Source organism: Fukomys damarensis, unplaced genomic scaffold (genome assembly GCF_012274545.1).
Source record: "Fukomys damarensis isolate Sample0158 unplaced genomic scaffold, DMR_v1.0_HiC HiC_scaffold_30, whole genome shotgun sequence".
Classification (NCBI taxonomy): domain Eukaryota; kingdom Metazoa; phylum Chordata; class Mammalia; order Rodentia; family Bathyergidae; genus Fukomys; species Fukomys damarensis.
In genome coordinates this window covers 50,212,244-50,237,882 of record NW_022900942.1, presented here as the reverse complement: position 1 = coordinate 50,237,882, position 25,639 = coordinate 50,212,244, and the positions used below count along the sequence as shown (strand labels likewise).

The 25,639-nt window shown below is 39.3% G+C and overlaps 1 protein-coding gene across 2 annotated transcripts in view; it reads right to left on the bottom strand.

The window, feature by feature from the left end:
• Window positions 1-25,639, bottom strand: part of Klhl14 (kelch like family member 14) — a 104,326-nt gene that overhangs the window by 77,516 nt on the left and 1,171 nt on the right. The window contains exons 1-2 of one of the 2 annotated variants that reach the window (XM_010641471.1): window positions 24,999-25,617; window positions 23,781-24,773 (exon numbers count right to left, since the gene is read on the bottom strand). In XM_010641471.1, the coding sequence (XP_010639773.1) occupies window positions 23,781-24,730 (950 nt within the window). In that variant the 5' untranslated portion in view covers window positions 24,731-24,773; window positions 24,999-25,617. Of the gene's footprint in view, window positions 1-23,780; window positions 24,774-24,998; window positions 25,618-25,639 lie in introns of those variants that run through there. The other variant, XM_010641470.2, reaches the window with a different exon arrangement.

The following is a 25,639-nucleotide window of genomic DNA, read 5'->3' as shown; positions in this document are numbered from 1 at the left end:
AAACCGCTAGATGACCCGAGTCTCCACAGAGAGTGTGATGAACAATCGCGTGGAGGAAGAAGAAATCTCGCTTATTCTCTTTGGTTGTGTGTTTTCTAACAAGTGGCAGTGCTTTAATCCCATTATGTTCGGCCCTCTTAGTGAGTGGAGATACATTCTAAATCTTTTGCACGGTTATGTTTATACTATCGTTTATTTAATTTGGAGTATTGTGCTGTAAAGTTTGTGTTGTTCAATTTTCTAACACAGCATCAATATGTTAATTCTAAATGAAACTGAAAGCTCTATGTTGTGAGGGTGAACCAAATATGAGCCAAAAATAAAGTATGTGAGAAGTTGCGTGAAATAGAAGAAAGACTGTATAAAGTAGCAGTGTTTTTCTCATCATTTTCCCCTTTGACTCTCAAAACAGGCCAGTGTGGCAAGTCTAACTATATATTTTACAGAGGGTGAGAAAGTTCCCATAGTTGCTATAAGGGAATACACATTTGGGCATTCATTACATAATACGATGAGACTTTCTGGATCCACATAAAAGGATCTAATAGAGACTACTGCACATTTCTTTTTGCTTAAGAATAATGCAAATGAGAAAACTGGTGCATATTTTACTTTCATAAAAATGTAATGTCAACTTTTCAATTACCCCTAGAAAGTAATACATGTGAATACTTCCTGTGGCAAAGCTTTTACATTTTACTATGTGCAATTATAATAGTGACTATGACAATAAGGACAGATAATAATGAATGTCTGTTAGATATGGAACCTATGATTATCATGCCATTTATTTGATGTGTACGAACCTCAATTTGAAAATGCCATGAAGCAAAGATACCTTGCGAATTGGAAAAATAAAATTAAGAGAACCTAAACTAACTGTGTTGAAGGAATTTTCAGTTATTCTTTTCAAAATAATTCAGCAGAGCTTTACAGGTTTAATTTTAGATTAAACAAAAATCTACAAATGTAGTTTTATTGCAACAACATTATATATTTTTTAGAAGCCCTTTATATAGGAAACCAGTGTGATCAAAATTAATGAGTTCACTTGATAGCTTTTGTTATTTTAAAAATATTCCTTTCATTTCTCACTTTAGCACCACTAGGACCAACGTAACATATTACAAAGATAAGAACATAGAGGCATTTAAATAAATAAAAGGTTTGGTGTGTCATAATTGATATTATTTGGATGCCCTTACTTTGAGTCTCTAGATTCTTGCATCCCAAAATACAAGGTGATGGAATTTGAAAGCCTCCTTCGTTCCACTTCAGTAATTGCCCAACATTTACCAAGTGTCACATTTGGGTGTGTGGGCTCGTATGTGCATGCTCACGTGCATGCCTACTTTGGTTCCGGGGATGAATGATTGAAAGATGACCTAAAACCTCTTGGTGTAAACAAATTTTTCATCACACTCGCAGTCTAAGTAGGGCAAAGTCTCATTTATTTGTATGTCAGTGATTTGGAACTGTAATAATTGGGAAACAGGCCAGACAAAGTTACCATTCCCATGATACATGAAAAAAAGTTCTAATTTAGTAGATTGCAAAAAGAGTTTTACCATCTTGAAGAAATGAGCTTGTTTGCAGGGACTTTAGAGATCCTGTATGCACTTAGATAAAATTCACTGAGGGACTCTAAATGATTTTAATTTATTTATAAGAGTAGGTACTCTGCAATGTTCTCAGAATTAAGTCATGCATTTGGAAGAAAATTTTGAAAGAAATTGCTTCAGTGATTTCAGCTCTGGCAAGTTACCAAGATCATCTGAGGGAATTAAAATTTTTAGATTCTTGATGTAGATCTAAGTTCTAAACTCTCAGGAATTGTTATTCAATCTAATCCACAGCGTTCAAGATGATTCTAACACTCAGCCAGACCTGGGACCACTGACTTGGTCCAGTTCTCTGCATAATGCAAAAATCCTTTTAATATTTTTAATGAGTAATCATCCTTGCCCATTTAGAAGTGTGTAACATAATAGATCTTAGTTTTCTAAATCTGCTCTGCTGTTGAAGGTTGTTGGATAGTTGTGTTAGATATATATTTTTCTCCATAGACTGAGTTGCATAATCTACCTAGGTCTTCTAGAGAAAAGAATATGTAGCAGTGGTGGTAACCCTACGGCCTGTGTGTTATTCTGTTTTTCTTTTAAGACAAAAGATGTTAATGTATAAGTTGTTTTCTATAAACTAAAACCTCAGCATTCACGTTAAGTGGACTTTGGGTTACAGTTTGGGCACTTGGTTTCTAAAAGGTTCACCATCATTGCTGTATAGAATGGAGAAATTAAAGTACTGGAGATAATTGCCAGATACCTTCTCTTCTCCATGTTGAAAAAAATCCCCATTTCTTTTTGAAAAGGCTTCCGTTTTCCTTCCCATGCTGGTTACTTCCTTTGAGTATATTCTAGTGTCTGGACTATCACAGTTTCTTTTGAAATTTAGAGGTCAAAACCATATACAATATAACAAATGTGATGTGATAGATGACAAATACTCAAGGCCTCTAAAAATCACAATAGTCTTTTCGCAGTCACAAAGCAGTATTGCGTTCCCATTCAGTTTCTAGATCACTACAAATAAGGCTTTTGCTTTTAAAGCAAGTGTTTTCAAGCCAAGTTTTTTTCTATCCCATATTTCTTCTAAAATATTTCCAACAGACATGCGTGACTACATATTCTTAAGGTTTTTATGCCCTCTATGGATTTAGATATTTTGTTTCAATTTGTTTATTATTTATCGATTGTTAATTGAGCTCCTGCTTTGTTTCATGTACTGTTCTAAGGACTGAAAATGATAGAAAGGAGTAAATTTATTTTTCCTCTTGGTGCTTAATTTCGTCCTTGTGGGGACAGCTGTGGAAGCAATCACCCTTCTTCAGGTAGACCTGCCTGGTAGTTAGGGCAAAAGGCCTCCCAGAGAGACTCCTGGTCTTAGCTCTGCTGAGATGCATGAGCTTGGGCTGGCCTGTTTGACCCTTTTTATTTGTAAAATAGGAAGAATAAGAGAACTGAAGCACAGATTTCTTTAATTTTCAACGTTAAAAGAAACAAAACATGTAACATTTATAACCCTGCTAAATGCATATCAACTGTCTGTCATTGTCATTTTCCCCCTCAGTACAATCCATTCCTTTGTGCAGTTTGCAAGTTTACCCAGCAGTTGCCTTCTGCCCTTATCCAGATTTTATTACTAAAAAAGAATAAAGATTTTTTGCCCATTTAAAAAAAATTTAAATTATCCTAACATGTACTTTAATTCTCTGCATGAGGACTTCAGGAGTGTCCGGCCATCTTTTCAACACAAAGATTTGATGGAAAAACTAAGCAGTTTCGAAGAGGTGAGTGAACAGAAGGAGATAATCATCATTCCATCTCTCAAAATTCCATGATGAGTCAACCAGGCCTGAATTTAAATACTCTTTCTACCTTTGGACTGACTCGGCCTCAGTCACCTTATTGAAAATGTGGGCCCAATCACACCCTTACAAGAATGCTGTTCAGTTTAAATGAACTCACCAACATGTAACGGGAAACTAAGTAGTTGGTGCTTGTAACCAAAACCACCTTCTAAAGCCAGACCCTCCAGCCAATGAGGACCCTTTGTGCTACAGATACCTTGAGAGACCAAAATCTCCGACCAGTGAAGGAGGAAACAAATGGACCAGCAGGTAGAGTTCGGGAAGGATGGAAGGAAGCTATGACTGTTTCCCGTGACCTTCCAATTTCAGTGCACACAACTAAACTCATGATGGCTGAGCATTTTTTTACACATTGTATCAGGCAATTTCCCATTTGGTAGTTTCGTAACCACGTATGAAAGTGAGCTGGGAGATAGGAAAGAACAGGAACACACAAGCATCCGGGGATCCACAGACATGAAGATTGGTGTCTGAGTTCAGGCTGCTGTAGCAAAAACACTCATATTAGATGCTGGGACAATAGACATTTGTTTTGGAGGTTGAGAAATGCAAGAGCAAGGTATTGGTTCCTGGTTGGGGATAGCTTCCTGTTTCTTTCCTCACGTGGAAGAAGGAGTTGAGAAATGGAAGCTCCTTCCTGTTTCTTCCTATCAGGGCACTGGTCTCATCACAAAGGCTCATCTTCATAACCTAATCATCTTCCAGGGGTCATCTATCCAAATATGGTCACACTGGGGATTTGAGTTTCACATAGGAATTCTGAGGAGCCTGGAACCAGACATCACTGAGTGCATAGCAATGGGTTTTGGATTTCCACAGGCTATAGAGTTGGAGGGTTGGAGCAATTTTACCAAATATTTACCAGATATAGGAATCAGGACTACATATGAAAAATATTCATGTCACTCCCAGAGTCATCAATTGGTAAATGACAGCAACTGTTATGATGCATAATTATTGAGCTTTACACAGTTCTCATGCGAAAATAACCTTTGGAATTTTTTTATTGTTTAGAAACTTTTCGAATACCGTATGTTTCACTGTTTATAAATAGCCAGGATATTTAATGCATAAGCAAGACTAACAAAAGTATAGAACCACCGAGCTTCCTACAAAGGTATCGATCCAGATCTTACCCACAAATTGAACTTACTCTCCTGACTGACAGCTATTGCAGTTAAGATAGGCACCAAACCTTAGGCTACCTAAGTCACCAAATGTTAAGGTGTCTTTCACTTTTCTCCCACTTTTCTCTCTTCCTTGCTGTATTCTGTGGATTCTGTAACTGCAGTGCTTAAATCTTTCCTCATTCCAGCTAAGCCACCACCAGACAGCTTCAGATGGGGTGGTTCTCCAGAGCAGGTAGTTGTGGGGTCCCTTCTTCCCATGCCCCATTTAATGCTTCCGATATAGTTTGTCAATGAATTTTAACAAAGCCTGACATTAATGATGCGTTCCTTCAATCCTCTTCTAAAATCATCAAAGACTTCCCATATTTTCCCCATACTGCAACCTCTCTTCCCTCTCTCTCATAAGTGAATGCCTTGCATATTCACTTATGGTTGGGAGTCAAGATCTGAAAAAAACTTGGAAGAGGAATGTCAGATAGAAATTGCTTAGGCCACGGGGAAAACATAGGCAGGCGAGATCCTGAAACCTTGGCCAGAAGGAGGCTTTGAAAGTGAGCTAGCCCTCCCTCTACCTCTGTCTACTCCTAGCCAGAATGTATTCAAAGCTTCCCATAGGAGAGCTGCTACCCTTTTCTTAAAATTTTCCAGAGAAGCAAACTCTCTTGAGAATTTGTTCCAGCTGATTTGCTGTTGTATTTAGGTTTCTTTATCATAGCTGTTCTTGGTAATTACACAGCAGCTTTCATGGGAAGAGCCTTTAAATAGACCTGATAATGCCTCTCTGAGGTAGGTAAACACAAAGTATCATTATCCCCATTTAACAGATGAAAGAATAGAGGAAAGGGGGCTTGGGTGCTTTTTCCAGGGCCTCAGGATAAGTTTTATATCCTCCAGTTTGCACAGCAATATGTTTACAGTTTTCTCACAAGGCTCTTTTGCGACTCTCTGAAGAATCTGAGTACCCTAGTTTTGCCCTGTTCTTTCTCCCCTGAGTCAGGCTGTGAGGTGACTGAGGAGTGAACAGTCATATGCATTATCTAATTTCCTTAAGGTGGAAGTCACTGTGAGACTTATTTGATCCTGTCGTAACAATAATGCCTACTCACCGAAAAAATGTGTGACTGTACTGAAAAGCTGAAAGGACTCGGTACCTACTAGATGTTTGATACATGCACGTTGTACGAATGAAGGTATAATGAATAACAGAACGAGTGAGTAAGTATGTAGAAAGTCACTTGTTATGCCCTACCCAAGAGAATGTTATAGATTCTTTATATCTTTTAAAAAAATCTGTCTTAAGATCAAGTTAGTGGAATAGGGTGGAGGTGTTAAAAGGCAAACAGGAAAGAGGGAAAATGTCGCATTTCTAAACCCTGTGGCAGAAGAATCTGAGTGCTGTAGTTTAGGCTTAAAGGGTCCCCTGATGGTCTGTGAGCTAAAGGCCTGGCTTTTATATAATTTCTAGGGTAAGTGTATCTCCTAGAGATCTTGATTTAATGTCTAGGATGGGGCTAAACACTGATTTTTTTAAAAATAAAAAGCACTCTGGTGATTCTAATATGTAATCAGTGTTGAGAACCATCATTGCAAGAGATTCTATTTATAAAATTATAGACTTCATGAATTGTGTTTTATTTCTAACACATGTTAATCTATAGTAATAAACTGCTTATTAAAATAAAGTTCTAAAAATGGTTTTTCAGGTACCATCTGAAATTGTCTCTCATATCAGTGTAAAAACATAGAAGAGCCAAGACTTTAAAATTGGAAGCCCTGAAACTTGAGTCACATACCAACTCTGCCACTTCCCCTTTTGTGTGACCAAGCGAAGATCAGCACCTTTACTGGCAGTGGCCTTACACGTTGCAATTGTAACTGACCATCTCCCCTCCCCTTTACTCTTCAGATCTTCCCCTGTGGGTCACATGGGACTGGGCACTCCAGCATGTGGATGGAGTGTTTTGCTTATGTTTTTGCCACACTCTCCCCCAGGGGCCAAATCTGCAGACTGCTCAATGATGGAAGATACAGATATGGGGGGAAAAAAAAACCCTAAGGTCTTCATCTGACCTCATGAGATGTATCTATCTCAGGCTCTTATCATCAGCCTCAAGGCCAGGACAGGTCAACCTTGGCAAGGGACACAGTACTTGATACTCCATTCTTGGTCCCTTGCTTCATGAAGGGCAGTGAGTTTCCTACCTCCCAGACTAAAGCTTTTTGTAACTAGAAGCAGTTGAATATCTTCTTTGCTTGATTACCTATATAATCCCTAATTCTAATACCTAGTACTTAGTGCTTTTCTTCTGAAGAGCATAAATTGCAATGGATATAGCATCTCATTAATTCTCCCCAAGTCCCTGGGAGGAAGTTGTGGGGTAAGTATTACCTCTTCAACTAATCTTCCTGCCTGTGAGTAGGAGTCAGGGTCTCCCTGTTCACCAGCACAGGCGCTTGCTACCAAGCTAACTGGTGGAAACAACCAGTATTTGTGGGACAGGAGGAAGCTGTCTTAGTTCCAGAGAAAAATGATTCTATGCAGCCTGTTGCAAAGAAGCCATTCAGGCTCTGGGTAGCTTGTGACAAAAGGAGACAAAGTATCACCTTCATGCTAGTGTTAGATTCATCAGTAACGCTCGCATCTCCACTCCTAAGAAAGCCCTATTATTACAATGTGCTGCCTCCTGAGAATCAACCTCATTGCTGAGACTCTGTCTTTCTCTCTCTCTTCCCTCTGCCTGGCTTTTGGGAGAGATAATAGTGACTTTCTGACCTAAGGCAACTGAGCTAAAGAAACACAAGGAAAAGTGCAGAAAGACTCAAGGTCACAGAATAATAAAGAAAATTCAAGTTCAGAAGTTATATGGACCTTCCCACTAAACTTATGTCTCTGAGAGTCCAAGATATAATGGCAAAAACGAATATTTTATCAAAATGCCATTCCGAAGAAAGGAGTTGAATCACTAAAGATGAGGCTGAAAGAACAATGGCCAGGTCCCACCTCACCATCTCGAGCTCAGGCTCATCCATGACTCTAACTCCAGGAAGCGATTCCTTGTGGGAGACTATGAAGCGTATTCAGAGGAACTGGCATCCACCTCCTGCCAAGGAAGCTCTTTCCCGTTGGGGAGTCATGACTGGAGTGGCCACGCAGGGAGACAGTGGGAGAAGTTAGTTAGTAACTGGGGATGTTACTGCAGCTCTTCCTGGAGTATTCATGGCGACAGATAGGTGTTCATCTTTTAAAAATAGGATTTCTAAACAATACCTTCTAAAGAGGCCTAGAGTTTATTTTTAGCGGAAGAATCATCCCAGCACTTAGGTGAAGAAAGAAGTTATTCTTATTTTTGGGTAGATACGAACCCCAGGAGCAAGGCAGACACAGAAGTGTGCGCTGCAGAGACAATGAGGTGTGGCTTGGGGATCCAGCTCAGGGAAGCCCTGCTGCTGTGGATGAAATAGGAGTCTCTTATCTTCCTCTTCTGCCTCTCCTTCCCTATAGAGAGCTAGTGTATTCTAGTCTTTGCTGCTTTGCTAATACTGGGTGGGGATGTCTCCGTGCTAAAGACAGCCCTAGGTCCTGGACCCTGTGGTGTCTAGGAGGCCCCCTCAATGTCACCCCTGACAGGGCAATCTCAGAGGCCTCGGAATCCATGGCAATATCCTTTTCAGTCATCAGATCTTTGACATACAGAAACAAATTACTCTGGGCAATCACATTCCCTGAAGTTGAATTGTGGACATTAGATAGTGTGGCTTGGATGATTCTACAAACTCTTCAGCACAGTAGGGACTCAAATTTCATTGCCTGACATTAAGTCGCCTAGAGATTGGTAATTCTGATAATTTTCTCATGTCAGTTAGCCATATTTTTTAAAAGTTGCAACAAAATTTATTTTTTAATAAATTAATCTCAGTAGTTTCTCCTATCTTCTACAGATATGTAGCAAATTATTTTAAAGTTGTGATTTTCAAAGTGTGGTTCAAATTCCACTGGTCATAAAATCACCTTGGGATTCTTACTAAATATGCAGGTTTCCTGGGACCACATTCTAGCACAATTTATCTAGGATTTCTAGGGTAGGAATGAGGAACATCTACTTTATAAAAGTATGTTTGATTCTTAAGAGAGCTACTGGTGAATGCAAGATAGTCCAGGATGGAGGAAAGAGGGCTTGTGTTTGTTTTCCACTTCTGGTTTTGCATTACTAGACAAAATATTAATATTTTGCTGATTTGGATAGTTGTTCACCTGCTTACATAACTTTGCCTGTGTAGATATAATTGAAAAATAACATGTCAGTTAATTTTGCTAAACTGTTTTCCAATTCCAGATGTCCTACTCTTGAATAGACTGACTTGTGTCTCTCTCAAATTCATATATTGAAGCCCTAAATGCAGATGTGTCTGCATTGTATACAAGTATGTACCTTTTGGGGGGTAATTAAGGTTAAATGAGATCTTCAAGGTTGGGTACTAATGTAAGAAGAATAAACATGAGAGCTGTCTCTGGACAAACACAGAAGAGCATGTGAGGACACCGTGAAGAGGCCTGCAAGCCAGGGAGAGAGGCCTAACTGGGAATCAACCCAGCTCAGACCTTGGTCATGAGCTTCCAGCCTCCAGCCGCCCAGGCTGCGAGATTCTATTATGGTAGCCCAAGCAGACTCACACAGCCCTCTGTAATAGAACTGTCTCATCAACAGGAATGTAAGGCTGAAAAGGACCAATGAGCGTCACACTCAGTTTTGGGAACTGACATCTGAGAAGAAGCCCTTGTGCTAAACCTTGAGAAAAGATGTTCTTTATGTTACCACATAATAGTTGAACTTTACAACATAGTGTTAACTGAACTCTGGAGGATACAGAACATGTGGAGGGAGGGAGGGTCCTTATTTACTCCTCTGTTTGGTGCTCAGGGTAGGGTGCGTGTACAGTACCCTCTTGGACAGGAAGGTTGCACTGCAGGAAGGGAAAGCAGAAGAGTAAGAGCAGATATAGTTTATGTGCAGAAACAATTCTCATATGCTTTAGTTAGCATCTGTAAAACTAGAGAATGAGTTTCTTTGGGAATTCAGAAATTTTAAATGTTTTTCATGCTCTTAAACTAGAGTTTCCTTGCTATCAAAAGTGAAAAACAAACAAACAAACAAACAAAAAAACCTCAAAAACAAAACCAAAAAACCTCCAGACAATAACATTCTTCTTTCTAGGTTTCTAGGTCAAAAGACCATTGTATTCTGGGATTGAAGACTATGGTTTGACTCTCCTGGTGCAAGGCTTGACAAGCTCTTCCCAATATAAGGGACTTCTTTTCTTTGGGATAGAATTTTACTTAAGACTACTTGCTGCTAGTGTACTTTGCTGCTTCCTAACTCTAGAGAAATCTCAAGCCTTGGATTTATTTCAATGACTTAATGGTTGTGTTTATATATTTTAGTCTTTCACTGTCTGTTTTCTTTCCTTCTAAGGTGCATATGAGAAGGTCTGAGCAGCATCTGAAGTTTCTGAGAGTTCTAGGTGTTATAAGGTGACTCCCCAGGACTATATACCTTCTCTGTGTGACTAAGACTTCCACCCACAGGGGAAGAGTGACTAATTGAGAAAGGTTATCTGCTTTGTGCTTACTTGGCATCTGATAGTAATGCATGCTAAAAAACTGTAAGTCACTTCATACTTTTGACTAACACATTTTCCCTTTGAATACTCAGCTAAATCCCCATTAAAAATCCTGCCAATTTGCCCTTCGACCTATGATACGGTGCTAGAATTTTCTTTATTATGATATAGAGATCTCTACCTTTTTAGCAGAAAGCAAAATTTATTTGTAGAGGTTCATAATCAAAATAGATTTTTTTCTGTCCAGAAGCATAAACATTAAGCCTTGGACATGATTAGCTGAACTTTCTCCACACTCATGTGCTCCAAGCCACAGTTAGTCCAGTAGCAGCACCTAAACTCCTAAGAGTAGTAAATGTCATTCCTTGTCAAGAGCCGCAGACATTTTTGTCCCTGAGGAAACCTGCAAAGAGACTGAATCAAAGGAAAGACGAAACTGTGCAAGTCATTCTCACGCTGAATTTAAATTTTCCACGTCACAATCTGCCTTGGTGGAGTCTGTAGTGAAGCCCTGAGCTGAATTCCAGCCATGACTGAAAATCCTGAGCTTTGTTGTGTCCTACATTTCCATCACCATTAAACTCAGAGCTCCTGTTTTTATATTTTGTTTCCTTTTGACATATTTCTTCTTCTGTGCAGTGGCTCTTGTGAATTATCATTGTCTTGGCAGTCAAAGAATTCCACCTCACTTCCCTAGGATAATTATTACGTAAACATTGTTGGAATAAACACTCATCTGCCTTTCACAACATTTAAGTAAATAAATTGAGTAATGAAAACTTTTCTTTAAATAAAAATTTGCTTAACTGAGTCTAAAATACCACTTAAGAAAAACAATGTCTAAGTCAATAAAGCCAAAATAATTACACAAAGAAGAAAGCAAGCAACATCATATCTATCACAGGTATTTTTTCTCTGTCACACTAAACACCAAGATTTTCAGTAATGGTCACATTATAATAAAAGGGTCTAGGAAAATTTGCATTACACATCTGCATCGATTTTCTTTTTCTTTTTGTCAAAAGGAAAAACCATTTCCTTCAGGAGTTAGCCCTATCTGTGACATTGGAACCATAAGAATCTTTACTAAAATGCGTGAAGGACTCTTACAACTCAATAATGAAAAGGCAAACTCAATCATAAAAACACAACTTTAAAAGAGTAGAGAATTGAAAATCAAAACAACACTGAAATTCCATCTTACTCCAGATGAACGGTCATAATCATGAACTCATGAAACAATAAATGCTGGCAAGGTTGTGGGGAAAAAAGAGCCCTTCTACATCCTTGGTAGGAATGTAAACTAGTATAACCACCATGGGAATTGGTATGAAGATTCCTCAAAAAGTAAAAATAAAAATAAAAATAAAAATAAAATTTTCATTTGACCCAGCTACACCTCACCTGAGCATCTTCCAGAAAGAGTTAAATATATCATTATAGTGATACACACTCATGATATGCTCATGTTTATAGCTAAGTCTTAGAAGTAGACTATATGCCTCTCACAGATGAATGGATAAATAATTGGATGAACCTTGAGACTATAACATTAAGTGGAATATATCAGACAAAGAAGTTTAAATATCACTTTGTTTCTCTTAGGTGAGCATTCCAAAAGATAAATAATTTAAAGGGCCAAATAAAAGATAGATGATAAGAAACGGGATATGGGCTTTGTGGAGGTAGAGGTAGAAAGGAGTTCTGGTGATGGGGCAAGATGGAAGCCAGGGGAAGGCAAGGGGAAGTAAAAAGGAGCAAAGTGAAATATGTATATGCACCAATTCTCTATGATGAATCTATTTTATTATGTATTGCAAACATATACCAGTACTAATACAAATAGCCAAAGGATTTGTATAGACATTTGTGTTTGTGTGTGTGTGTGTAAATAGTCATAAGAATGTGAAAATATGCTCAACACGATTAGCCAGTAAACAAATGCAAACCATAATGAGACAGCATTTCACAACCACTAAGATGGCTGTGATGAAAAAATTAAGTCGTGGTGAGGGTGTGGAGCATTTAGAACCTGATACACTGCTGGTGCAGATGCTTTAACAAACCATCTGGTAGCTCCTCAAGGGTTAACCGTTTGTTCATGGTAGCTGAGTTACCATATGAGCAGGCAGTTCCACTCAGGTGTGTACCAAGAGAAAGGAAAACATGTCCACACAAAAACTTCTACACGGAAGTCTTTAGCAGCAAAACTTACTAATAGCAAAAATGAGGAAATAATCCAATTGTCCATCAACTAACAGATAAACAACATGTAGTATATTCATATAATAGATTATCATTCAGCCACAAATAGAAAGGAAGTATTGTTACATGTTATAACGCGAGTGTACTTTAAGTACACTATGTGACATGAAAGAAGCCAGTCAAAAGAAGGCTACATATTATATTATTCTACTTAAATAGAACAGGGGAATCTGGAGACAGAACATAGATTCATGGCTATGTAGGGCTGGAGGTTGGGGAGATGGCAGCGGCAGGTGGTGGTAAAAGATTACTAACATGTATGAGGTTTGGGGGTGGGTAAGTGGATGACAGAATGATTAAAATGCACTAACACTGATTGTAGTGACTGCTGAAAATTTTTTAATGTAATAAACCCACTGAATTTTATACTTTAAATTAGTGAATGCTACAGGATGTAAATTCAATATGGAAATTCAATATGAATCTACCACGAGTTTTCCAACTTTGTTGACACTCATAGACCAAGAAGATGGATTAGACTTTAGGTTGAGCTGAGGTTCTGTAAGTAACTAAGGTGGATAAAATGAATATAACATAAAACATAAAGTAAGTGGAAAGGGTAGGGGAAAGGAAATAAGGGAAAAGAAACAATAGGAGAAAAGGAAAAAATGGAAATAAAATCTTTGTAAATAGGAGAGTGGGAAGGGGTAAAAGGAGAGCAGGGGTTTGGAGAAAAAATGAGAACTAAGATCTGTCATGTAAAGGTACAAGATCCCAATGATGAATGTAACTTACTGTATACTTAAAAAGTACCAATAAACTCAATGAAAAAACATAAAACAACGAATGAGGCAGATAAGCTTCAGCAGAGGCATTAGCACAATCAGAACAGCATTGAGACTGAGCTGGGAATCCAACTCCAGAATGGACATATTGGATGGAATTAGGAGTCCTTCCTAGCAAGTGAAAAGAAAGGCAAATTATACATAAATAAAACTGTTCCTATAAAAATAAAAGCTATCAATTGTTAAGCATTCATAGTCAGGCTCCATACCATATTAGACATTGTATATGTATTATGCCACATTCATAATTGCACTGGTCATTATTATGTGCCTTTTATAGATGATGAATCTGAGAACAGGTTAACTAAATTACCCAAGGAGGGACACCTTTCAAGCTGTTGAGGTGGGATCTGAACCCATATCTGTCTGACTTTTCAGTGTTAATAACTATGCAATAGAACTGCTTAAAATACTATATATGTATTATAATCTTAAAGCTTTTCTCTGTGCCTCCTATTATATTTCCCTGTCTAACCCTCTTGTCACTCTGGAGTGAATGCCTGTGAAAACCCTAAGAGTGGGAGTTTGCCGAAATTGCCACTGACAGTGATGGCAGAGTTGCTATAGTAACCAATCCACCAAATTGGTCTGTGCTACTAGGCACACACTTCTGCCTCTGTAATACACTCACACTGATTGGAATCCCTCACAGATTCCATAAACTCTTGTTAATGCACACGGAACAGAGACTGCGGAGGGCCTAATGTATATCTTACAGCATTGATATGTTTCCTTCAGTGTCCCTCTCTGATTCACAGATTTTACACTCTCTCTTCCCACTGCTTCCTTTTAGGATGCTCTGGGGTGGTTGATTCTGAGGGAAGCTCAGCATGAGGGCCAAACAGCAGTCTGCTGCTTTGTTCTAAGCAAGATTTACAATTAAAACTATTTTCTTTCTTGGTGGCAAATCCTAATAATTCCTCACTGAATGCCAGGCTATGAACTGAGGACCATCCCATTCCTACACCCACATACAAAATAAACCTTTACCTGATGAACAAATATGTCTCACAAGTTACCGTACAGAAAACTGGGACCTTGCAACCAATAATGTGCAGTCTGTGGGCACACACAGACACATACACACCCATCCATCTATCCACATTTTTCAACAATGCCTCTACATTTTTGAGTACTCTTTCTTCTTGGATATTGATGTTTTCTCTCTTCCTTCTCTCCATTTCACTGGCCTCGCTTGTCTTCAGAGGCACCTGAAGGCACATAAGGCAGGGAAGTGAAACCGACTGTAATTCTTCAGTTCACTTCTCTGCAGCCTCCAGTGAGCCCGTCTCCATACGGTGGCCCAGCTGAGCTCTGAGAAGTTCAGAGTCCCCTGCGCAGGTGCAATTTAGCAGCCAGCTCAAGGCACTCTGGGAGCCAAGAAGCCAGACCTTTGTATGTGAGAGGTTCTAGGACCCAGCAGCAAAAGAGAAGGGTCTGAGCTTGAGTGTGTGAGATTAAAAGAAGAATAAATCTTCTCTATGAAAGAAGGATTTTACACTTAAAATGGCATCGTTTTCCCTTTGATGGATTAAATACAAGTTGCTGAGAGACATTCAAAAATTTTAATTTTCCCACTTCTTGCTAACACCCTTGGTTTCACCTTTGGACTCTTCAATTTCATTCTTCCTGTACTGTAAGTCTCTACTTTTCTGCTACCAGGGAAATCACAAATATGTCCCAGAGCTTTCTGGATAGGGAAAAGTATTTTTGGGTAAATTTTTGCTTATTATATCTTTTAAAATTAATAATATACCAATTTTAAATAGTACTATATAGTTAGTTTTTTTAAAAAATTACCTTAGAGGATCCTTACCCAAACCCTGGGAAGTAGAGCTATAATTATTAATCCATCTTACTGATACAAGACCCAGGAAAAATGGAGCTAGGACACTCCTGTAGGTTTATGATTTTAAAGGCAGCTGTTTTCCACATTTGTATTGCTTCTTGTCAGTTCAACTAAAAAAAAAAATTGCTGAGTTTTCCACCACAGAATCTGTCTCTGCAGTGGTTGATCTCCAGCAGGGCCCACAGCTTCCCCTGTGATTTGGACAGCCCCTCTGCCAAGTCTCTAGCTATGCACCCCTCTTTCAGTTCCTGGAAGGTGCTAAACTCTTTCCTGCCTGCGGGCTTTTGCAGGTGTTCTTCTCAGGCTTTGCCTCCCCCAATTGTGTGCCCTGACTTTCCCAAGACTTGTTACCCTAGACAGCTCTTCTTCCAAGGTTCGTCTTCAACCTTTCTGCACAACAAGTCTTCCTTGGCCACTCAGACAAGGTCACAGCCCTCTGATATATGGGTGTCTCCACATACAGCACTTTTCTAATCTACAGTGTGTATATTGCCAGTGTGTTTAATTGGTGTAAGTTTTTGTTTTTTTACTGTAAACTACATGAAGTTAGGGGTGTGTCAGTCTTAGTCGATTCTGTATCGTGGAATCCAGCACAAAGCTTGGCCCATTGCATATGCTATTACAAAGTCACAGCCTAACTTCCTGATGGTGGTAATGAGCAATTCATCACTACAAGTTCTCACTGTGGGCATGACAGGCCTACAGACATGGGTTAGAAAAGGAGGGCAGAAATGTCTTGCTTCTCAGATTTGTGGCCAGCACAAATTGCACTAGGAATGAACAAAGTTTTGCACAGAACACCATTATCTTTTTATCTCTTTTTGTTGGTATGACAGGTTGTCACCCTGGAACTCTGATGTTCTTGAAACTGCTGTATAACCTAGAGCAAGAACGAAGTTCTTTAAGAAAAAGTCTTATTAACTTTGATAATACTTCTATAATTACTGACTTGAATCTGATTATAGTAGTAGAGTACCATGATTTACCTTTTATTATTTTTTGTGTATGGAAAATTTGTTTTTAATTCTGAGGGCTGTTTATTTTTAATGGAGCTCTCTTAATACCTCTGTAAATTATACAAGACTGAATATGCAGTGATTTTAATACTTCTTAGTTTCTATTTATCTGACCAACCAATATTGACCTCTTAACCTCCCAGCTCTAGAATTTTCTCAACCATCTCCTTCCACTGCTTGTTCTCTTTTCTAAGAAAGTTCACCTCTTAATTTATAAACTTCAAGGTCATATGAACCAACTTTTCTACCATTACTTTTATATAGTGTGTTTACCTGCTTATTCTAAAACGTCCCATGAAAGAAATATTGACACTTTCACACTTTCTTTGAGAAATAGTTTTTTTTTTGTTTGGCTTTTTTTTTTTTTTTTTTTTTTTGTGTCAGGGATCGAACTCGAGACTTTGCATTTGCAAAGCAGGTGGCAGAACCACTGAGCTAAATCCTGGGCCCCATCTCTTAATTTTTTGATTGCCTACTCTATTTCTTTATATCTTCCTTGTTGGCATTTTCCTTCTTTTTTTTCACTTTCTTATGATTAGTTTCTGTCTTTTTATTTCATTACTGTAGGCTTTCTGTAGTACCTTTCTGCTTTATTTCTAATATTACAAATTGTTCTAAGCCTGTTTCCACTGATTTTATTTGTGGATAAACTGATATTTACAGTAAAATGAATATACTCACTGTGTCAAGAACATTTTAGCCAGTAGTTCTTCCTTTGGCTAACTTATCCTCTTGCCTATAGCAAAATACTGTTATTTTCTTTTTTAAAAAAATCACTAGTGTTTCATGCTTTGGTATATTTTTGGAAGTTAATAGAAGAATATAGAAAATGAATGTATTTTCTGAAATTATAGATGAATAACAGAAGATATAAACATTTTTGGCCTAAGAAATGTTAAAATGATGTTCTTGCAACAAAATATGAACAGAATATGTTTCCAGTGAGATTAATCTTATTTTATGTTATTAAAATATACAGACATTTCTACAATTCTGGTTTCTATCTGTTATATTTATCATCTGAAAGTACTGCCAACATAGAAACTGCTTTATTGTCACAGGAACAAAGGTGATACCCTTCTAGGACTCCAGTGGACTATAATACAGGGAAACAACTTTTGATTCCAATACTATCTTTAAGGTTCAGTTCTATTTTTACAATTATTTTTCATAGTTAAACTGAAAGATCTTATATTAATTGGTTTAACTGCCTTAGCCCATTCCATTTTTGGTAAGCCAATATCATAGGGACAAATCTCATTATTTAGTCCCTTAATCTCAGAACTAACACATAAGTGTGGTAACACAGAGGGGCAGAATTCTAACTTTGTACTGTGTTCTCCTCACTATTCTTCACTGGTTCCATAGTTGGAAGAGTGAGAAAGCAGGAGTTTAGAATCACTTCTACAAAACAAATACATGGACAGCATTGATTAGGGTGTGCTTTTCATAGAAGCTATGTGTACAGTTTGCCTTCACATTGCGTAGGTATTCTACAGACAGGGAGAATCAATGCTACTCCGACGAGATGACTGGAGAAATACCTCATCTCCTTTGAATCTCAGTTTTCGAATCTTTAAAAGGGCTGAAGGGTTGGTTCTGTAAGGACTCTGGACAATGTAAATAACATGTCAAGCTTCTGGAGATGTTGTTAGTGGTAGCTACTATTAGTACTGACAATAGATATATGCCTATATGATCATCTTTAAAACTATCCATACCATTTTTATTTCATGTTAGCTTTGTTAATTTTCACATACTGTGCCAAATCTTTAGGGTCCATTTAAGTTGTATTTAAGATTCATAGCAATTCATATTGAACTCACATTTTTGGATAAAAGTCACTAAGTGTTTTGCTTCCAAATGTTCAGAGAAGCCACTCTATAGTGGGGTGACACTGATGTAAGACAAGTCTACCAACAGCATGTCAGTATTTCTCCAAGAATATTCACTTTGGAGAATGAAAGGAAAGTCTGCAGATAAATTCAGTCCAGTTGATTCATTTAGATACCAGGAATCCTCACAACATATGCCTTTTGATCAAAGTAGTTGGAAGCATATAGGATGCTCTTTACAATAATAATTTTGCTATATTCAATTATATGGGTATTGGTAAGCTGGACATATGCCTGTCAATCCTAGAAAGCTATGTGCTAAACACACCTTCTGACTCTGATATTCTAGGGGAAATCAGTGAAACACCATATAAACAATATTTAAGCGTCCTCTGAATAATGCCCATCCTACATTAGGAGGTTCTAGACATAGCATATTAGAAAAAAGAGCAACTCATTCATTGTTTTGTTCATTACTATTTAGCTTCCTTGCATCACTGCTAAAATTCTTATTTCTTATTGTAGAAATTTGAAATTTTAACTTGGTATGGCAATCATTGACTTGAATTATTTTCAAACAGAAGAAAGAAAATTAAATGAGTTCTTTCCATAGAATAAGGTCAATTTTTTGTTTTATTGATACATCCCATAAACCTAGAATGGGTTAAGAAGCTATAACCCACAAAGTAAATTCTGCCCAATTCCTGCTTTTGAAAAGCTCAAAAACCAAGAATAGCTTTTAATTGGCTGAAAATGATCAAAAGAAAAATAATTTTCATGACTTGTAAAGTATATGGAATCTCAGCGACTTAAATGAGGGTTTATTGTATCACACTCTTGCTCATTTCTTGACACATTGGCTGTAGCTGTTTCTGTATTCGAAGAAGAGTGGAAGAGTCACAACAGAGACCTTGTAATCACAAAGTCAAATAAATCTCTACCTGTCTTTTTATAGAAAAAAAAAAACTTGCTGATCTTTGGAACAACACATTTCATTAAATTCTTTTAAAGTCAGGTACATTGTTATTGGACCCTCACAACTTTTTGTTTTTCTCCAAAAAGGAAGTCTTAAGTTCATGTATAACATGAAGGTCAATCACTATGTAGCTTAATAAAGATGGACTCACAGTCAGAAGCTACACACTGTGTGTGTATGAGAACACAGACTCAACGCCATGTTGCTGGGCTCAGCTGTGCAGTTATGGGCACAATGCTTAACTTCTCTGTGCATCTGCTGTTTTGTTTCATTTGTGAAAGAAGGCTAATATTATTCCTTAGGGCTGTTATGAGATTTCAAAAATATGTCTTAAATTGCTTAGAATATCATCCGGTATAGTAGCTGCTGTAAAGAAGGCAACACCTTTTTTAAACTGTAGTTTTAAGAAAACTCAGATACTTAGAAATTAGCTAAGTCAACATGTTCATAAGTAGGAAAAACTACAACCATGAAATAAGATTTAAAAATGTCCACTTTTGTCAATAAGTCCTCTTTCCCAACACAGTGCATTAATATCTACTCTAATTGCCTTTTGATTGTAGGATATAACTGTTTGGCTCCCGTACCTATGATATAATTTTGAAATCAATGATCCTGTTTCAGAAAATAAACAAATTGTATTCTGAATGGTTGAGTAATTTCTGGTACAAAATCTAACTACCTAACAACTTCTAATCTGAGGGTAGCAAATTGATATAAAGGGAAGTAACAATTTAGAGACTGCATGGATACAAAATTAGTTCACATTGTTAAGGTTATTATTCAGTTCTTAAGAAGAGAGCCAATAAAAATATTGTCCTACATTTAAAAAGACATTCTTTAAGCACAATGCCAGGAATCAAACCTGTGCATTAAGAAATCTGATGGCTTTTTAATCATCATGAGACATTTGAGCAAACACATGAGTACACCTAATTTTAGATGGATTTTCACGTAATTTATGTAAATATTTTAAATACAGTATGTTTTTATACAAAATGAAATCTTCACCTGGTAGATTCCTATCTACAAAATATAATTTCTTTAAACTACACATCACTATAGGACTCTATATAGGACTTAAAAGCTGGTGGTTAAAAATTTAAAAAAATCATTTTCATAAATGTTTTTTCTGCTACAGGTGTTTTCCTGGAGAAGGCCCAGTGGATTTTTGTTCTGTGCACTACTAACATAGATTGAATAATGTTTTGGCGAAGTACATCATTAACCCTTCCTATTTCATAATTTTAATTCATTCAACTTTCAGTAAGCATTTAACTGCTACATTGAGGTGTGAGTTACAGTGAAAAATATAAAAATAAGTTAATTATGCCTGTTCAACTTGATGTAGTTGGGACAATTATTGAATTATGAATTCAAATTTATAATATAGATATAAAAGAAATTTTTGTGTTACTTAAGGTAAAATTAGTCTTCTATACTATAAGTTACTGACTTGCAAGTCTACACTCTAAAACTATTGCTTATACTACAGTCTTCAGATAATTATTTTTTAATATATTAAGCTTTGCATATCAAGTTACCATATTAAATTACAATTTTGACTTAGAAAACTTTGAGATTGAGTTTTATAGAGACTTTCAAAGGCTTAACTTACTTCCTCTTCAAATTGTTTTGTTTCTTATAATACAAAGAAAATAGACAAGAAATGACTTCAAAATATTTTATTTTAGTCTACTTAAGTCCTATAATCTTGCTTAAAAGTTCAAAAATTTAATTTAAAGATAAAATTATATATATAGATATAAATGCACATACAGTGTACAGTTTTGATATATGTATACATTAAAGAATGATTAAATCAAGACTCAATATATCATTCACATCACCTACATATCAGGTTTTGCTTTTGGTGGTGGGAGTGTTTAAAATTTGACCTTTCAGCAATTTTGAAATACATTATTATTAACTATGAGCACTATGCTGTGTAATTGATCAATAAAACTTATCCCTCCTGTCTAACAAACTTTATATGCTTTGTCAAGTCTTGTGACATTAAAATACTTATGAATGTATTTGAATACAAGGTGACAAATCTCTTATTTTATTTATTGTCCTAATTTTGTTAAAAATAGAATATGAATCTGAGTGCAAACTGAGCAGCTAGAGCAAAATTTAAATTGAATATTTGCATAAAGATCTTGTAATTGGGCTGCTGTTTCTAGAAAATAAAAACTCCAAAGTGACTTAATAATCGTCACAATCATGTTTAAACTATTATCATTATACCAACATTTTTACTCTCTATAGATATATATTCTTAAATAAGTGGATTATTTTGGAGTTATTTGCTTATATTTTGTACTCATTCCAACAGATCAATTTTAGATTCCATTCTCCCTCTCAAATTTTGAGGAATGCTTCTGTATTCAGACTTTAAAAACTACGGGTGGGTAAAAAATAATAGATTCAATGTCCTTCCACTCAATTGTCTTCTATAAAAGTGATGTAATCTCAAAAACAATAGGTTACTACATTTATCCTCCTGTTAAACTCATGTAAGGCTGAGAAAACATTTTTGTATTATGCTGATGCTATAATAAATGGGCTCATTTAATATCATTGATTTGCAACTTGCAGCATTTTTCCTACATTAAAGTTAAGATCTGGATGGTTATTTTTGCAATTCCTGTGAATTAAAATTAAAACAATGTGATTTGGCCCTAAAATTGGAAATGTTACAGTTGCTGATAATGTAAAAAAATCTAAAATGTATTAACTTTGAAATTAACAATTGGTTCATGTGAACTACCCTATTTTCTATGCCTTCTTCTTTTGAAGGAAAATGCAGTTTTTTTCCTACCACAGAAGTATCAGATTCCTGCAGCATCCATGACACTTGTAAGCATTCAGTGGTCAGACACTGCTACATAGCCTTCAAATGATGTGGCCCAGTGAAGCTGGAAGATGTCGTCAGGGAGCCAGCCAGTCTGGTATCTCAGCCACCCACCAGGGCAGAGCCAGCAGGCCCCAGGTGTATGCTGAATCCAGAGGAAGGGAGGAAATAGACTTTGCATTTTGAAAGTCAACTCTCCTAACATGGAATCCAAGGACATCCTTACAGATAAGAGTGTATTGAGGGTTCCAGAAATTATTTATTGTGTTACATTTATAAAGCTCATCCACCCAAATTACTCTTAGAATAATAAGCCAAATGTTAACTGTATTATCCCTCTGGGTTTCTTTAAAAATACAAAAGAAAAGTCTTTTCAGGATTATAATTGGAGTCCAAGTTCTTGATACTGTGTGACAGAGGCTAATGAAGTATACTTGTGGGTGTTTTAAAAGTGATAAAAATTAAAACAACAGGATGTCAATCTTCCATGCCCACTGGTGGGTAATTATAGCCCATCACAATCTTTGAATACATTGAAAAACTTAAAAAATGAAAACACATTTCACGCCTTGTTCTCAACTTGGACTCCTGTGCTCAATGTTCAAGTACAAGTGGATTTGGGATTCTGGATCCTGCTATTGTCTAATTGTCATCTTTGGACACCACAAGACATTCGTTCTCTCTCTCAGATATTAGAAAAATCAACTTGTGGGATTCCTTATGAGTCCACGATTCCCTATTCCCTTGCTAACTTCACCCTAACACTAGTGCTGCCTCAACAACTGTGGATAGTATCTTCCATACCTCAAAACTTCAGTTACCTAGGTCTGGTAGAAACATGATGAAAAAGCCTGTGACCTTCTCATTTACTTCCAAAAGGCTGCACAAAGTGGACTTGGGTGCCAACCTGCACGAGAATATGCCAGGGCAAATTTTTAAGCCATCTACTTTCCTAATGTATTACTTTGGTGGGTCGGGCTGGAGTAGCCTGGCATCTCCAATCAGGATGCTTTATCATGAGAAACTGATAGGATACTGTTTCTCTTGTGTAGAAAGAGAAAGAAATCTTGTGCTAAGGCTCATTAAAAAGGGTTTTAAAATTGGAGCCAATAAAACATGACTGTCAATTCTTCTAGCCTTTACATCTCAGCAACATTTTAAAAAGGCATCATTTCTTTCCCCCTTTTGACATGAAATCCTATTTTCAACACATACACAGACACATTCTAAATAGCAACACCAGCCTCAACAACTCTAACTTCTTTGTGACTTGTGGACCGACCAGCTCCCAGACCAACAAGAGACACCCCTTCCCAATTTTCAACTGCACTCTTTTTTGAGATGGAAATGAATGGGAAGATTCACTCCACCACTCTGAAACCTTTTGCTCTGTTCTCTTGTAGAAGGTGAAAAGGAAAGGATTTTTGCAAGATGGAAAAGTTTGTGTGGCCACAGGATGCCAGCATTTCCAATTGCCACCCTGGAGTTCCAATCTCCAAAGGGAGCCAGGCTCAATCAGGAGAAAAAGCAAAACAAACAAACAAACAAACCCAACTTGGGTAAGTGTGAGGACTATGAATGCTCTCCTCTGCCAGCATCCCCAGGGCACTTATGCTGGCCCAATACAGGAAAGGGGAAGGGTGCGGCCTTACTACAGAATCCTTTCCCTCTAGCAAGCCGGGCTTGAGATCTGGAAGGAAAGCTAGGATAGAGAGGCTTCCAAAGCTGCACTTCTAAGGTCTCTGGCCTGGCCCCACCTGCCTGTCAATTTCAGTCTGAATCCACAGTTCTTACCCTCCCAGCTCTGGGATGTGGAGAGAAGCAAGCAGGACCTCTGTGAGCTCAGGGATGCTGTTAGGGCCAGTTCCCTACTGACCTTGCAGGGGCTCTGAAATCAACTTTTCTCCACGACACTTGAATTGTTCCTGTTTGTTTTCAGCCAGTGGAAGCCTCCGGCCCAGTCCAACCCTCTCCCCCCTCCTTCCTGCCCGCTCTCCCCCACCTCCGTTGTCTCCTACCTGCTGGCCAGGCTCTGCCTGCAGTGCTGTCTGAAGGGCATCAGGTGGTAGTTCATGGCGTCCAGCAGCAGCTTCTGGCAGACAGGGTCGGTGCGCATGAAATCCACTGACTGGACTCGCTCCACGAGCTCTGGGGCCGGGATGAGCGCGAAGCGGAGGCGCTTCATGAGGTCCGGCGCGTACTGCATGCGGGTCTCGCGGTCGTGCTCCAGCCACAGCACGGACATCTGGAAGAGCGCCAGTTCCGACTCCACGGGGGGCGGCAGCGAGTCCAGCAAGGCGCGCATCTCCTCGAAGTTGAGGAGCAGCACGTCCTCCACGAGGTACTTGTTGGCCAGCTTCTTGGTCTCCTCCAGGCCGTGCAGCGCAGCTATCTTACACACCTGCTTGTAATTCTGCACCGAGATCTGGTCGTTGAGGAACTGCACACAGAGCTTGGTGACCTGGGGGATGTGCAGGATCTTGCTGACCGACAGCACCTCCTCCACGGTGTCCAGGGAGAGGGTCACGTTGGCCGTGTAGAGGTACTCGAGCACCAGGCGCAGCCCGATGGACGAGCAGCCCTGCAGCACCAGGTTGTTGATGGCCCGGGGGCTGGTCAGCAGCTTGTCGTCGGGGGAGGAGGAAGGAGTCCCGGGCTCCTCCTGTGGCGGCGGTGGAGGCTGCTGGGTCGACTGAGGCTGCGGTGTGGGCTGCTGCTGGTCCTTGGGGGCCCCAAGGCCGTCCTGGCCACCGACCCCTCCCCCGAGAGGGGGGTGGCTGGAGAAGAGCGATCGGAAGTACTGCGAGCAGGAGGCCAGCACGGCCTTGTGGCAGTGGAACTGCTGGCCCTGGGCCGTCAGGGTCACGTCGCAAAACAGCTGCTTCCGCCACAGCAGGTTGAGGCCGTGCAGCAGGTTGTCGCTGTGGCTGGGGTCGAAGGTGGAGGTCCTGTCCCCGGATCTGGACATGGCGAGCAGACTCGGCGCACCTGGCTTTAAACCCTCCTCCAACCTGGCAGACAGGGGTTTTTTGGGGGATGGGAGGGGGAGTAGGGTGGCGGAGGGGTGGTGTGTGGTCGGGTGGGGAAGGGTGTGAAGGGGTGGGGAGGGCAAAGAACAACAATCAAGGCTGAGTTTGGCCCCCTCCCTGCGCTCTGAGGACCCCGGCCCGAACAGATCCGCGGTCTGGGGTCCGGGCGCCCGTTCTGCTCCCCGCTCTTACACACTTGTCCCTCACTTTCCTAAAACCGCCCCGGCTCGGCTCTCGGCAGCGACAGAGGTGGCAGCAACGACGGCAAAGTGGCGGCTGAGGCCGAGGCACCTCGTGAGCTCTTGTCCATGCCGGGCCGGAGGAAGGGAAAGGCTGGGAGTGGAGGAAGTCGGGGCGCCCCGAGAGCGAAGAGGCGACCGACGGCGGCCCCGGCTCAACTCTTGCTGGAAGCTGTGCGTTCTGTAGTTGGCCCAGATTTTTGTTTTTGGTTTTTTTGTTTTGTTTTGTTTTTTTAAAGGGGGTGGCTGGTAGGAAAGGGGGCCAGACAGGCGTGCGGGTGTGCGATTCTGAGCCCCCTAAAAGCCGGAACCCCGTCGGTTATCCGCGCTGCCCCGAGAACTCCTAGGCTAACAGTCTGAGGTTGGAGATAAAGCCCTTTCTTCTCCCGGGAAAGTGCAGCGGAGCGCGCCGAGGACAGCTCAGTGGGCTCTGCAGAGGCGGGAGCTGTCCTTATCAATTCTAGCTCATTTCCCTCACCCCGGCGCGGCCCGCTTCCCTGCTTCGCAAACTGTTGGCTTCCCATTCACCACTGAGTTTTGCTGATTTTCCAGAGACACCTTTAAACCCCGCAGGAGAACCCTCCCGCCGTCCCCGCCTGACCCCGGGGC